At 29.6% G+C, this 16,149-nt stretch overlaps 3 protein-coding genes across 5 annotated transcripts; 2 read left to right on the forward strand and 1 right to left on the reverse strand.

Moving 5' to 3' along the window:
* The first annotated feature begins 343 nt into the window (after positions 1-343).
* On the forward strand, positions 344-2,725 carry LOC131671890 (transcriptional repressor CTCF-like). The gene is made up of 5 exons (XM_058948676.1): positions 344-940; positions 1,020-1,136; positions 1,425-1,535; positions 1,716-1,814; positions 1,905-2,725. Exons 2-5 carry the CDS (start codon positions 1,118-1,120, stop codon positions 2,723-2,725), a joined length of 1,050 nt encoding a protein of 349 aa, XP_058804659.1. The 5' UTR covers positions 344-940; positions 1,020-1,117.
* Positions 2,726-4,062: 1,337 nt separating this feature from the next.
* LOC131671870 (zinc finger protein 653-like) lies at positions 4,063-7,799 on the forward strand. Of its 3 annotated transcripts, none has more exons than XM_058948647.1 (7): positions 4,063-4,099; positions 4,993-5,035; positions 5,127-5,195; positions 5,480-5,563; positions 5,637-5,708; positions 5,791-5,871; positions 5,951-7,799. In XM_058948647.1, exons 2-7 carry the CDS (start codon positions 5,032-5,034, stop codon positions 6,406-6,408), a joined length of 768 nt encoding a protein of 255 aa, XP_058804630.1. In that variant the 5' UTR covers positions 4,063-4,099; positions 4,993-5,031; the 3' UTR covers positions 6,409-7,799. The 3 variants fall into 3 exon arrangements, with proteins under 3 accessions (XP_058804630.1, XP_058804629.1, XP_058804632.1); XM_058948646.1 differs by lacking the exon at positions 4,063-4,099 and adding an exon at positions 4,104-4,239; XM_058948649.1 differs by lacking the exon at positions 4,063-4,099 and adding an exon at positions 4,104-4,239 and having other exon boundaries at positions 5,522-5,563.
* Positions 7,800-10,860: 3,061 nt separating this feature from the next.
* LOC131671853 (uncharacterized) lies at positions 10,861-15,714 on the reverse strand. The gene is made up of 9 exons (XM_058948620.1): positions 15,647-15,714; positions 13,535-13,580; positions 13,219-13,345; positions 12,727-12,820; positions 12,436-12,551; positions 12,132-12,365; positions 11,811-12,013; positions 11,527-11,595; positions 10,861-11,435 (listed from the first exon to the last, which is right to left on the reverse strand). Exons 2-9 carry the CDS (start codon positions 13,566-13,568, stop codon positions 11,284-11,286), a joined length of 1,029 nt encoding a protein of 342 aa, XP_058804603.1. The 5' UTR covers positions 13,569-13,580; positions 15,647-15,714; the 3' UTR covers positions 10,861-11,283.
* Between the last annotated feature and the right edge of the window lie 435 nt (positions 15,715-16,149).

Genomic DNA, 16,149 nt, shown 5'->3' on the forward strand with positions numbered 1-16,149 from the left:
ATCAGTACAATTCTATAAATTTATTTCTAAAAGAAATAATAGGACAATTACAAATTACCACTAATTGTTACAACTTACACGATGTCATCCGCAAATGCACTTTGCGCAGGCGTAGAGCTTTGTAATTGTCCTACTATTTCTTTTAGAAACAAATTTATAGAATTGTACTGATGGTACAATTTAGACTACAGAAGGTACAATTTTTCTGTGAATTTATTTTTGCTTAATTATGTCTTTTATATGAATAAATAGGAGGTGAATGATCGATAACAATATTTTTTATTTTTTATGAGAAATATAATGGTACAATAATAAATAATTATTTTTTCGAGAAGTACAATTAGAAATACGTGAGACGTGATCATTTTTTTTATAAAATGATATTTGTGTCGGGCTATTTTCGCACCGGTGAATATATTTAGTGACTGTACAACGAAAAATTCTTTAAAAAATGTGTAAATATATAGATTTCTTTCTGTATAATGGTATAATGTATTGTCTACAATACCACGTGAGTCTGTTGACGGTATTTTACGGCATGATTCATGAAATACAATAAAACTGTTTAATTAATGTTACATACCTTTCCTATATAAATACCCTATGTATTATTAACATTAAAATTATGCGAATAAGCTTTTCGAAATAACTAATTAAGGGATAAATAAGTTAATAAAAACTAAAATAGTTACGATGTAAATATGTTAAATTTGTATGTAAAAAACAGATGTATGTCAATTCTTTAAACCTAAAAAATAAGATAATGAAAATGATATTAAATGCGAATTTATGTATGTATGTATATACATGTATATGGGAACAGCAATTTTGACAATCCGAAAAAAGGAATGTGGTAAAAAAACCCTTGAACACTATTATATTTAGAATAGCCGACCAACAGAAAATTAAAACTATAAACAATTATAATTGTACTTTTCAGGTATAATTTTAATATATTATGGAAATCTAAATTTATTACCATCCAGAATCGCTATTGAAAAATGCATTTAATCTTTCAGCCTTCGTTATATTTTTTTGTTCAAGATACCAAAAACTAATGCTCTGCCTGCAGTGAAATTAGTCATTTAATTTTCTGAATTACACGTGCAGAAGTTATATGTCGATGAAGAATACAAGTCGGTAGTTCGTCAAAAATTGACACATCACTATGGATAAATATTTCATATCATCTTTTACTTTTTGTAAAAAATTATTTAATAAAAGAAAATTTAGGAATTATGTACATGCAATGTTATCGAAATATTAATTTGCCGAAAATGTAGATATTTTCTTAATAAATTTGGATTAATCGTTAATTTACAATGCCATGTAATTAACATATTGCTTTGTAGTTATAAGCTGCTTCACTAACAAAATAAAATAGTTTTACACATTTGAGAATAAAAAATTGTATTTTGTTCAAGATGTTACAGAATTACAAGATCCACTGTATATCGATCGATCCATAAAAGAAGAACTGATAGATGAAGAATGGAACGAAATACCATATTGCCAAGACTTCAATTATTATTCTGGTATGATAACAAATTCATCTACTTTGAAAATAATAAAATTTTCATAATAAAATATTATAAATATAATCCAAAAATGCATGCCTCTTGATATTTTTTGATAAATGTATAAAAATATATCTGGCATTAAATTTCACAAATGTATCTCTTCCACTGTACATTTGCATACAATTTTTATTTTAGAAATCGAACATGTTGATAATAACACAGCTGAAGCGGATTTGAAGTTGGAAGAAAAATATAGAATAACAATTGTACCTACAAAATCAAAAAACAAACCAAGTTAGTATGTTTTTAATTGGAAATCTTAAACTTCCATCGTCTGACTTACAAAAATATATTTACTATCATACATTTTTTCATATATTCAAGGTTACAAATACTTGATTAGACTTTACTGCAAACGGTGTAAATCTAATTCAGAACAAGATTTTCAAAACGATTACAGCAAAAGTTTTACTTGTGAAAAGAAAAACTGTAGAGAACCTTTAAGCTTTCAGTGCATTACTTGCGATAATTGTTATAAACATTTACCTAGTGCTTACAGACACGTCAGATATAATTGTAAAGGTTTGAAGAATGTTATCAAAACTGAGATAAAAACTGAGCATGATAGTCGGACCTTCAACACAAAAGTTTACAATCCCTATGTATGTAAAAACCAACAATCAACAATTAAAAGTAAAAAGAATAATTGTTATTTAGAGTGTTCAAAATGTGATAAAGTGTATAAATCTATCAAATCGCTTTACGCGCCCACGAAGCTTTGCGGAATTGAGAAAAATATTAAATGTGAATTTTGTCCATTTAAAAACAAATATGCCTGGAGTGTTAGACAACATACAGCAAATCTTCACGTAAAGAAAGAAAAAGATTATAAAGTATGTCATAGTATGAAAAAATCGAGGTCCAAATATATCAATCGTTTTAAGAAACGTAAACGAATAAGAAAACTGAAGAAAACGGGAATATCAAAATGGTTTTGTTGCGAACATTGTAATTACGAAGCATATCGTAAAGATCATCCAGTGATACATATGCAACGAAACCATTCCAAAATATATCCGCTCAATTCATTCACTTGTAAACTTTGCAAAAAAGATTGTAGAGATTTTTACGCCTTTAATAGTCATATGAAGAGCAAGTGCATTTGTAGAAACGCTCGAGTAATTCTTAGTGATATAAAAGTATAATTCTGAATTTTGAAATTTATCCATATTTTCTTAATAAATTTCTTTTAGAATTCACTTTGATGCTCATTTTATTAATTTGATAATTATACTACATAAAACTATTCTAGAACTCCAGAACTCCAAATAAAATTCATACTGAATAATTCTTCAAAAAATTAAACTGAATAATTTTTTACAGCTTCTTTTTCTTTCTATTCTTAAAGCAATCGATATTTTATAGATTGCATAACAGATTACATGTACCTAGACCGGGAAAGTATTGATAAGTCCATAACACGTAATCTACTATTAATAGGCTAGATTTACGTTCCATCTTCAAAATACACTTAAAATAATATAACATACATATGATAATAACAACCTTGAAAAAAATGGAGTAAATAATAAAATCAACGCCAAACATTTTTAAAATTTTTAAAGTCGCTGCGATGCTCCGAATTTTGGACGCGACGCTCCAAACTTTTCTAAACTTTAACAAGATATTATTTTGGACACATTATTCAACTGTGTTTTGTATAGACAAGTAGTAGTTAGCTGGAAATCTCATATGCCAATATTTTTTAGATTATTGAAAGATCAAAATGTCTTCATAGTTGAAAATTTGAGTATTTATATGATAGGAAAAAGTAAAATCCTGTAGTAAAATAAGTCTTCAGATAAAAAAAGTTGGTAACATCTAGTAGGTGTATAATAGAAAATGTTAATTAACGGCAAAAATAATGGGCATAACCGTTTTCGAAAAATCACTATACATACATTTTGTTTTCGTAGTTCTATTATGAATGTTTTTTTTGTACGAAATTGCAGACAGTAAACTAAAATTTATAGAAAAAAATAATGGTAAGTATAATAAATGTTGCTGAAACATTTGCAAATAAATTATAATAGTAGCGCAATAAAAAGTGTAATCTTGTTATTGGAATGAAAGCACCAATATAAAATGTAGGCTATGTAAAAATTTAGCAATATCTTTTTGTAATATCCAAAACTTAGACACAAGTCAATAAGTGATCATATATCGCTATAAATCAGTTTTATTACACAAACTTGCCGTGTCACGAATGGACGATAAAATCTAATCGGTATATGTTAATAAAAATTTATTTATAGTTTTTATTTACGCATGCGATTAGCTAGACTGAAATATTAAAACATAAAATCGAAATGTATGGATAATATTTATATGCTACGTTTGGATCATTCAAATGATTGGGGTAGAAATTGCTAAACTATAATAAAACGATAATTAGTGTTTGACATTATCGACGAACTATTAGCAACGACCGTGCGAACTTCGTGCTGCGCGCACGGGGTTTTACACCAATACCACGCCAAAACCAAGCCAAGACCAAACCATCTGCCATCTGGCCATTCGTAAGAGCAAGTAGTGCCATTTCACTAACAAATAACAATGCACGGCGATTAACAGGCTTTGTTTATTTTATTGGTTTAGTTATAGCGATTATTGTTACTATCACATCTCAAATAGTAATTGAACACATATGATCTCTTGAGTAAGTGCAATGTATTAATCCCAAAATTAACATTTGCTAGACCACATTTTTTATACCACAGTATCAATGAATTTAAGGGTTATAAAGTCCTTTCTAAATTCATTATAATTTTGATGATTGTCAGAATTATAGCTAAATGAATCATTTTTAATACTATGTAGATATTTCATAATATGACTGTTATTATACCATGCGTTTAAATAATTTATTAATCAGTGTTTTAGAAAAAGCAACACTAGTATATTGACTTCTTATTAGTTTAATGGAATGCTTTATAAAAAATTTCTATCATTTTTTGGAAAAATGCTTTACAATTATAAATTTCTAAATTTAATTTTCAAATGTTACATAATCTCATATTTATTAGAAGACTAAAATAGAGGTTATACATATAACTGAAATGATGGAAGAATATATTCATATGCAATGTGGAAAATTATAATATCTACTACATATCATTACACGTTATTTAAATTTACAAGCAATCATTATATTATTAAACAAAAACAATATTAGAGAAAACATGTTTTTCATGAAGTTTCAACACTTATAATTTTTTATAATTCTTATAAAAGAATAAATACGGTCTTTTAGGTATTTTTTTATTAAAATGCATGCACATGCTTACTTACACTGACCTAACATAGAAATATTTATACATGAATTAACTTGAAAATTACAAGTTTAACTTTTTTTAAAGAATATAATTGGAACAGTACATATAAGGTTAATTGAAATTATTTCAAATTACAGATTTGGTTCATTGAAACTTCATATTTCAAGCAGTCAGAAATGGGTAATATTTTAACAATAATATATTTCTAAATTCAAATAATCTTTATGAAATAGAAACATTAAAAAAATTGATTCTGGTTTATTTTTTACAGAATCAATTACATTCAAAATTGAAACAGTACCGGATGGTACTAACCAAATGTTTGCCCAGCCAATTATGAGTAAGAGTATTTTCCAAATAATAATTTACTTTAGCTATATACATTATAATATAGAAGTAATTCTATATATTTGTATACAATTCTTAACAAGAATGAAAATAAATTAAGGATCAAATGGTAGTTTAAAAAATTTATATAAACAAATATTATGAAGAAACATTTGACCAATATGTGTTTATCATACATTTTTGATCATTGTTAAAAACTTGGATTTCCATTGTTCAATGAAGAATACATTTTATTTTATTTTATAAAATATTATCTTGAATGTAAATATTTTACAGCTACTTATTCAACTAATGATGGATATATTTCTTTTCCTAAAGAGGAACTTATAATTATTGCAGATGATGCCACAAGTTTTCTAGGTAAGTAAATATACCTACCATTTTGATATTTAATTTAGTTTAAACATATATATTGAATCATGATTTTTTGTAGAGAAACAATTACAACCTAATAATTCACAGATTGTTCAAGAAGTTACTAATAATTTCATCAAGGAATCACCAGGTATGAGTTAAAATGTTTTTTCTTTCATTTATCATTATTGGTAGATAATCTTAAATAATATTTTTTCAACTCTTGTTTAAAGCTGATGAACAAATTCAAGATGGTACTGCAACCAATGTTTTAAATTTAGGATCAGAATTGACAGTTGCTCAAGGAAGAACAAGTTAGTAACGTGATGTTTTTTTTATCAATTTAGACTAAATTGTTAACTATAGAAAAATTTATTTGTCTTTTATTTACAGAAATTAAGTGTGAACTCTATTGTTCTCAATGTGATCGAGTCGTTGATGAAGAAACTATTGTTCAAAATGCAGAATGTCTTGAATGTAAGGAATGTACTACAAGATTACAATTTAAGTGCAAAAGCTGCCCCAAACGATATGACCAAGTTCGAGGACTCCATAGACATATTAGGCATGAATGTGGTAGTATAAAACGTTATCAATGTTCTCATTGTCAATTTAAATGTATGCGAGAGATACATTTAGATTTGCATATTAAAAAGAAACATGATGCAGAGTACTCTTTCAAGTGCTCAAAATGTGGTAAAGTATATGATAAACGATGGTGTTTGAAGGAACATGAGAGATCATGTGAAAATCCATTAAAATGTGGATTCTGTTCATTTCAAACCACGCAAAAGCAAAGTCTCAATTATCACATAGGAGTTGTTCATAAATTATCTCACAATGTTTTTTAGTAAGTTAAGCTAGGTTGTATTCTTATTTTTCAACATATTTATAAAGCCATATCAGATTTTTGCTTTAATTTATAAGTAGTGTACTTTAAAACAATTTCTATTTTTCTAATACAAAAAAAAATAATTTACAATATAGACAAAATAAGCATATCCATATGTTTCTATTAGAGTTAAATGTTTACATAATTTTTGAAATGTTAACACAAATCAATTAGTTTTACCTAGTTTTTGAATCTAAAACAAACTGTCATAACATTATTAAAGGACTGATGTATCATATATGTATAGTAAAATTGATTACAGCGTGGTTTATTAATAATACTATTGTATACTACTATTACATACATTGATAATACTAATGTATTTGTTACGTTTTCGCATGATTGATGTATTATTTTGATGCTTTGATTGCTACATAATTCATTTAATAGGTTGTGATTTTTATAATGGTTTTTCCTTCACAAGCGCTTGTCTACATTCTATACTAATGCAATGTTTCCAGAACTGAATACTACATAAATATTAATAATTAATATGGCTCAAAAAATTAGTATAACTTTCACATTTTCGATGAAAGAATAAAAATTTATATAACTGTTAGTTATAGCAGTCAACGTGTTCAAGTTAAATCTGAAGGTCATATAGGTTACGATAAAATAATGCCTATAAAAATAATAAAATGTGGAAGTAAAACATAAGAAATCAATCCTAATAATAAAATATTAAAAAAGTTATTGTCTTGACTCAATCTGTTGATCTATATACTCTGAATTGTTTTACATGCAAATCACGTAGTTGAAACAGTACGTAATTACGTATGAAAAAATTAAAAATTTAGAAGACTCCTATGAATTACGGTTGAGTGATAATTTATAAGTAGTACATACATCTAAACCTAATTGCATTTACAGCTTGATGATATTATATGTACTATTTATAGGCTTACAGATTGAGTAAATAATCAATGTAATCTTAGAGCTAAATTGGAACTTGATATCAATACTCTTAGTCAATAAATCATCAAATTTATGGCAGTTTGATAAACAAGATATTATACGTGCTAACAATGGTAACATCACAAGTTATTGTACTTGTTAGATGGGAAAAAAAATTAAATGGAAACTGAACTTATAAATTTGAAGTAAAAAAATATAATATGATTTTCAATCTTTTTGATACATGCCTTTTTCAAACAAACAAGATTGTTTTAGTTGTTTTGTACTGTCAAATTTTTATGAGTAATAAAAATCGTTGAAAATGACAAATGTAACGGATGATTTGTGTAGATGAAATAAAATGAACAAGCGTTTTGATTAAACTAAATCAGGTTGATATTCTTATTCCTTATTAATCATTGTTATACCTTACTATCCTTCTTTGTTAATAATCATAGTTTCAATAGTATACAGAAAATGCACTGACATAAAAATACAAGTAATTTTTCAACAAAAAGACCGACTTCGATTTCATTTTTTTGCAATTCATCACAAAGTTATGCTTCAATCAAACCAATAATAAAACAAGACTAACTCGCTAGCATACTCTTTCAAAAAAGCCCATCTCCATCGAAATCGGTTGAACCGTTTCTGAGATAAACGTACAGATAAAAATAAAATATTAATTACTTTTATTTAAGTTAAAGATCGCAAATAGGCTCGCTAATTTCATGGAAGGCGGGAAAAAACAAAGAGAGAGAGAGAGAGAGAGTAATAGACGTTTCGCTTATTTTTTTTAAATAGTTATATGAAGACTTAATTAACAGTATTACAATTAGTTCTTTTTTTTAACTGTTTTATATTCTGCTAGATAAATCTCAAAATGAAAATTTAATAAATTTCTCATTTTTTAAGCAATGAAATCTATTTAAAACTGGCACAAATGCTGAAAATTATAACCAGATCTTTTGTACAAATAAAATAAATATATATTAAATGACACAGTAAAAAAAACAGATCAACAAACAATTTTTTAATTTCATGTATGATATTCTACACTTTAACAATTAGTCCGATATATTTAAAATATGATATTCATTTTCTTCATATAGATACTAGTCACAAGTCATTAATGCATTTTTGAAGGTAATCACAAAGTCAAGGCATCAATGTCAAGCTTTTGTCTTATTTGACTTTCTTCTCACTCACTCTCTCACTCTCTCTCTCTCTCTCTCTCTCTCTCTCTCTCTCTCTCTTAGTGTAAACAATGACAAAGGCGCTACCACCACCTGCGGTGCTACCTGAGGATCTGTGGCAGCAGGGGGGACTGGCGCTGGGGTAAAATGCCGGGGATTTGGTAATGGTGGCGCTAGGGGCTGTGAAGTCGCTATAAAATGGCTTGCTCACTGAGAATTGTGACATATCCCAAGAGAGGATAAGTGGAATGGCTCTTGAGTGGGGGTGGGAGTCTTGTGGCCAAGACGGCGGACTGCAAGGGGTGCTGCCAACGCGGGGGACAAGACCGGCCTTGCATCGTGAGCTAATCACCCAAAATAGTTCATCGTCTGCCACGACTAATCGTGGATTTTGCTTATTGGAAGGCGTATGAAATAAAACTGTATTGCCATGTATATTGCTTACCTATATTATATGACTTAATGCCCAAAGAATATTTCGATCACTTGATGTTATTAGTTTTTAAGATCATCATCAATCAGATAAAATGCTACATGGATTCGTAGCTCAATTTCAACTTCTATATCAGAAAACAAGCTTGTTTACTCTGAACAATTCAGGGTAATGATTTTTAATTTAATGAGAATTGATAAAGAATAAAGTAACAAAGGTGAGTGTAAAGTAATCTCGCGTGTTATAGCAATAAGAATAATTAATTAAGCCGTTTACAAGCTATTTATTACAAAAATGTCGCGTATAGGCTGCGTAAAAAAACCCAGGTTTGAGTGGGGAAAAAGCCGCCAAAATACAATAGTGCAAGAAAATCGAATACAACGAAATATAACTAACACGCAATACCTTGATAAGGATAAGTGACTAATTGCTAAACCGCTAAAGTACAATATATAAAAAGGAATGCACAGACTCGATTAGTCTTGGTCATTCGTCCTACCTGACTGTGGATGGTCATCCAACGGTAATAACTCGCTCACCTCGGGACGCCGCTTGCGCACTTTGCGCGAGAAGGAAGGCACCTCCTGGAACAGTATGGTGCCAACGTCTTGGTCACGGGCACAGCCCGCACCATACTGCTCCTAGTGGATAGATAACCGCCGTTCGGGCTGCCCCAGGGCGGAGGACGCCTCAGAGGATACCTTGTGTATCCTCAACTAAACCGATGGTTGCCGATAGCCCTTGTTGAGGTCGCTGGCTCGCCGAGTTGTGGATGTACAGGGGTGCACAGGCGCGGGTGCACTTAAAAAATGATGTTTGCGCGACGTCTTGTAGCTTGGCACTAAAAACGCACTCACAGGAAGACGAACTAGGTGAACCGTACGAGGCGATGTCTCGAAGCGAACTGAACTCGCACCGCGTGATGGGTTTTCCGAGTGTAGTCGTTCGTAGCTCTCTCTTTCATTTAGAGAGAGAGAGAGAGAGAGAGAGAGAGAAAGAAGAAGAAAAATGTACTCACTAATTATTCGGACGGAAAATATATTCTGGCCGTACTGGGACTCAAGTTTCCCAGTCATAACAAGCTCAGCCGATGAGCGCCTGGAACACATGTGTTTGGGACTATCCTTATCGGCATATGCGCGCGCGCGCGTGCCGTTTCATTTTCGAGTTCGCGAACACATGAAGCGCATATGCCGCGAACAAAGCTTGAGTTATAATATATATTTGGCACTAGATTTAGCTGAAATAGGCGTTTTGGACCATTGCGAGTAATATCATGTTTCCTTTTTGAAAGTTTCAACGGAGAGTTGAAAAGGCTTATTCTTGGTAAAAAACACGTTAATAAAGATTGCATATGATATCTTTGTTATTGAAATGTTTGAAAGTTACGGAAGTACCATAGTACATTATGTATTGTTTTCATAATCATATTTTTTATAGGCTATTGAAAGACAGTTATCTAATAGATTCAGAATCTTACCTTAGAGATAGAAAAACAAAATCATCAATTGTGAAATATAAGATTAATGGAGTTGAACAATAGGCTCCATTAAAAATTTTTGTTAAAATATGTAATTGTGAAAGGTGCGGTTGTAAAAAATGTTCCGAGAGTGAAATTCATAGTTGTGAATATTATGTCATAGTGTAAAATTATGAAGTAGATTACCATTTTTATTGTGAGACAGTTGATAGAAACTTACTCTTTTTAGGCAATCTAAATTGTAAACGCGATGAACATGTTGCCATAGAATTACAGTGCATTAGTGAAGTATTATTCGAAATTTATAAACTTTATGTTAATGAGTGATATGAAATAAAATGAAATGAAAATGTTTGCCCGGCATGAACAATGATTAAAGAAAACGTGACTAGATTGACTTATTAATAATGTCATTTAACGCAATTATTGTTCAATATTTATTCGAATTCATTCATATTAGGACATAATCCCTTTTTTATTCGCTTGGATCCAATTATGATTGATCACAACAAACATAATAAGCAATCGATGAATCTCATCTATCGCATTCGCATATATAACATTAAATTTCATATTCGCGCTTCTCCACATTAAAATGAAATTATTAGATAGCTAAAAAAAGATTAATAGTGTGCGAACGTTTCTGTATTATTAAATAAGCTTATTAATATTAATGTCTCTTTTCTGCAGTATTTGATCTAGGAATTCAATTTGGTTTTTATTTATAGTTGCCTTATTTATATTTGACAAATTATTCCACAGAAAATATCATTGGATTTTTTGCTTTTTACGAGAAATTTTAAGAAACTACTATAATTTATTATATTTTATCTATATTGTAGAATGAGGATATAAATAAATTTTTGATTGAGTTTTGCCAAATTTTATCCATGCAATAAGAGGCAAGTTTTCGGCTATCCAGTTCACAATTTTGACATATTTATTCCAAAAAATTCGAGAAAACGGACCTACAATAGGTATACCTGTAATAAAATTGATTTAAAGATACTGTGGACTCAAGCATGGGTAAAGTACTTTCTGGAGGTGTAATTGGAAATATGCTATTGTACTTACGAAAAGAAGCTATGACTGACTTCCTGTAGACGTAAATTATATTACTGTACAGATTAAATTCTTTCTTATCTGTAAATGACATAGAATATTATTTGTTTATGAATAGCACCCTCTTTTTTATAAAAACAGTTGAGAAGACTCTTAATGGATTCCTAACACTTTCTATACTTATCGCGAAATGTACTAATTAATGTTCAAGTATTCATTAAGGATGTCTTTTGAAATATTTTATCGGAGGATATCCTTTCAATAATACTACTATGATACTCAAATTTCATACTTACATTCACTTTTATGAATTTCATAAAAAATTTTATAAAATACATCTGTATCGAAGGTTGGATCAATGGCACGTAATCCTTGAAGTGCTGTCTTGGTTAAAGCATGGAATTCCACCGCTGGATCTTTCAATATATTTGAAATTTCGGTTATGATTTTTTGGCACAGTAGTGTTGTTTCAAACTCATTTTTTCGACATATGTTGAGTCTAGACAGATGTTGAATAATAAGATTGATATCAGTGCATAGATAAAATAACTAGCTATATCAGTGAAATATTCAAGAATCATTGAACGTGTGAATAGCAATCTAGATAACTTTTTTACCTATCTGGAATACCTAACAAGTGACCAACAACACGCCAAAAGTGGTTGAATGCTTGCCTATCTGCAGTTTCATTAGTAAAACCCAGCTTCTCAGATTTTAATAGCACATACCCCACAAAGGCAAATTGCGTTAGGACCATATCTTTTTGCAAAATACCGTTGTGCTTGTTTTCTTGAGAACGTTTACTGGAGGTCGAATGTTTCCAACGTATAGTGTTTAAAGATTTATAGAATCTAAAAGAAATCTTATTGTAGTTACTGAAATCGAAATATGTAGAATATTAGACCGAATAAAAATAAATACTTCGAATGTGAATTTTTTATATCGTGTTCATGAAGTTTAATTACATGTATCATAGTCTGTAGGTATCTCTTGTAAGCTAAACATGGAGTTGAAGTTTGCTTTGTAAATGTCAGAATCTATACTGGAACAAAGTATACGTGAGTTAAAAATGCTAAAGTAATGAACAGAGCTATAGAAAAGTCACTAATACTCTTGGTAATCATGTATTGAACAAAATTAATATTTTTTTATAGCTACTAAGTAAAGTTATTACATTCATTTTAGATCCGATTTTTATTATTCTTTACATACCTTTGCTATTGTCGGTATTAAAAACACTGCTATCAGACCTATTAAATAAGCTATATGAATGCTCAGTACATTCCGGTTATAATATAACTGACCCCTTATAGTCATGAAAATAGTGTATCAGAATAAAATATATAAAGTAGATATCACTGTGCATACTAGCAAAGATAGTGTCGCATTTTTGGGCGTCCATCTTTAAGGAATCTTTTTTTATGTGAAATAAAAATGATAGTCTTTTGGTTTAACGGTAGATTTCATATATTTTATGGAAAATGCCATCATGCGTCACGTTTTTTACCTTATGAGGACAAATTCTCATAATTTGTTAGTCATGAATTTTTACAGATTCAACGAAAAATCAAGTTTTCTATGATAGCTGGACATTCTTGCATATTTTTAGGCGAAAAAAATTCCTCGGAGTCAAAAGTTAATTTAAAATCTGTGGTCTGAAGATGAGGCACTACTCTTCGAAGTATACACGATATGTAAATATACCTTTTAAATAGTTCTTCGTCATACCAATCAGGCAAGTCATCTACGGTTACTTTTTTGTAATTAGAGTCAATGAAAGATTCGTCAATCATAATTGCATCTAAATGACCTTCCACTGTTTGAGGCTGCTCTATAGAAATAATTATTTTTACATTTGGAAATGTCATTAAATTTCATCTATTAAGTGAAATGAAATAAAGTACACATATTGTTATCTGACGTAACACGGCAAGTTGAAACTGTTTCTTAATCAGCTTAACAAAATTGTTTATAAATTATTAACTTAAAACTTACATGATATAAGTATATCATATCTTACCATTATCGATGTTTTTTTCTGTTAAATTCTTCATTGTTGTGTAAAACTGAAAATGAAATTTCAATTATTACAAACTGTCTTCAATATTGAAGCTAATAATTAAATACTTTTTTCACTGAAGTATAAAAAGTTTTAATACCAATAGTACTACAGCAAAGAGTTAGAAAGTTCGATAAGTGAAACAAGTGATTATTTGAGCATATCGCTATCAATACATTTAAATATCAATCAAAAAATTACAACAATTTACTATGTTCGGGTTTTGAATTTATGGCAGCTATAGTGGTACTGCGCTGCATAATTATATTTATGATTATAAGATAATTTTTTTTATAGAAACAGGTTCTTTTTCTAAAAGTAAAGAGCTATGATTAAGGAGAGAAAGTCTTGGACACCTTTTTTTGAGAAAATCGGTTAATGACCTACCTTCGCGAAAAGATAGAGCCAAGGGAAAAGAAAACATGTGCGATTAATTAAGAAATTTATTAAATTGAGAGATCGTAGGAGTACAGTTGTGAATGCTCAAAAATGGTATGATCATGTGAAAATCGCTTAGACTACCCGTGCGTAGTGAGAGCCGATAATGTTCCGACAGACAAGATCAAGATCATACCCTCGACTACTCGCACTCGAGTGTGCTCATTACGTCAAGAGAAAACATGATGGTGGCGCTACAGTCGCTCTCCCTGATCGCCAACTCACGCATTTGACACATCAACTTTTTCCTTTTTAAATATATGTTTCCTTTTTTTTCCCTTTGATGGTCGTACATATAGACTACTTTAATATCTATTTAAGATTTTCGGATATAAAAAGAAAAAAATAAAAGCATTTGCCGAATACAAGATGAAAAATGTTCGCGATGATAACTTTATTAGAACAATTTTTACAACACAGTAAAGAAAACTTATAATTTTCACTGTTTAATACTTGCTGGCCCCTTTATGCTTGTTTCAATAACTGCTGAATCATACAATTAATTTTGTTGATGTAATTTATTGCTTTGCAGTGATTTTCCCACTATTAAATTTATTTTATGTATAACTTCTTCTTTAAAATGAGACATTTTAGACGTAGGTGTGATTAATAGAATCAAGATAACTAGATAAAAACATACGGTTACTTACTCCGACAACCTGAATACAGCCGAGCCAAATCTGAACAAAATTTGAAGTTTTTCATACTCTTTTAAAAATTGCGAATGTATATTCACCTCCGTGCAGTATTTTCGTTTGGCTTGCCCAAGGCTCACAAAAAACTGACATTACATCGTCGTCCGTTATAATTCATGTTCTAGTGGCACGATGACTCGAGTCAAAGCAAATTTAAAAATTATTTTTGATATTTACAGTGTGAACAAATTTTAACGAGATTATGTAACGTAATTCACATCATATTGAATCATCGCGGTTTTTTAGTAGCCAAACAAATTATCCACACGAACAGCTGTAGAATTCTAAATTCACTATATCTATAGGATGATGTACATACGTTCAAGTGCCGCTTGCAATGCAATACTTACATCACTTTTGCTAAGCATGTATTATTAGTGAACAACAATAATATTTCGATTATAGTGAGTCATCAAGGCCATTTTAATTTGCTAAAAAGTTCGATCATACTTTGAAAATTGAAACGAAAGTTTGGTTTGGATATTAGTTCGTAATAAAGTTAATCCTATGTATAATTTAATATAAAATGATTTTACGATTTAGCAAATATTAATTTTTATGTAGATTTAATTTCTAAATAGATATATATATATATAGAAATTCAAAGACATTTAAAATTTTAAGAAGTTGTACTTATACATAAGAATTTTTGATGATAATAAGTTACTTTTTAATAATAAAATAGGATAGCAAGCTTATGTTCAGTTCTTTTTCATATTCTGACTATCCTTTTTGTAATTTATTGTTCTACATGTGTAACAGATAAATAATTCATTAAAATATACAAAGGAAACGATTGAAAACTACTGATAAGAGTTTCCGAAACGAACTGAACTGACTAAATAATTTCTTGTTCAGAATTATTCAATTTTTTAATTAATTGAAACGTAACACAATTCGAATAATTGATGAAACTATTAAAAAAATGTGTAGCACGTACCTTTGATATTTTTTGAGAGTATACGCTGAAGTATCTGCACAAAGAAGGAAATAAGCGACCACGGTAAACTAAGCAACCGCTCACGCTACCTAGTATACCTATAAATTATTTCCCACCATTTGCAATTTCCCACTCTCTTTTCAAGTTCATTGCCAATCGTACAGGTGGGGAGTGCAATTTTCAGAATGGAGACTGGAAAGTCATTGCATGTAAAGATGTCCTTCAGTTTTCAACGGCTAACATGCTCACCTTCACTCGATTTCTTGTTTCGTATTGTTTAGCATGTGCGCACATTGATCTGGCACGTGCAGATCAATCAATGATGTTTGGGAATTCACTCAACGAAATATTCTTGATTTATATACTATTCGATACATTTGGTTTTTTTATATTTAATAATAACTATGATTTTTTTTCATTTTGATTTTTCGTTCGAAAGCTTTCAAAAATATGAATCATGTTTTTTTCTGAGGAGTTAGTACACGCAATTTGATACTATCATA

The sequence above is a fragment of the Phymastichus coffea genome, unplaced genomic scaffold, assembly GCF_024137745.1.
Source record: "Phymastichus coffea isolate CEN01 unplaced genomic scaffold, Cenicafe_Pcof_1.1 PCOF00137, whole genome shotgun sequence".
In the NCBI taxonomy this organism is placed as follows: Eukaryota; Metazoa; Arthropoda; class Insecta; order Hymenoptera; family Eulophidae; genus Phymastichus; species Phymastichus coffea.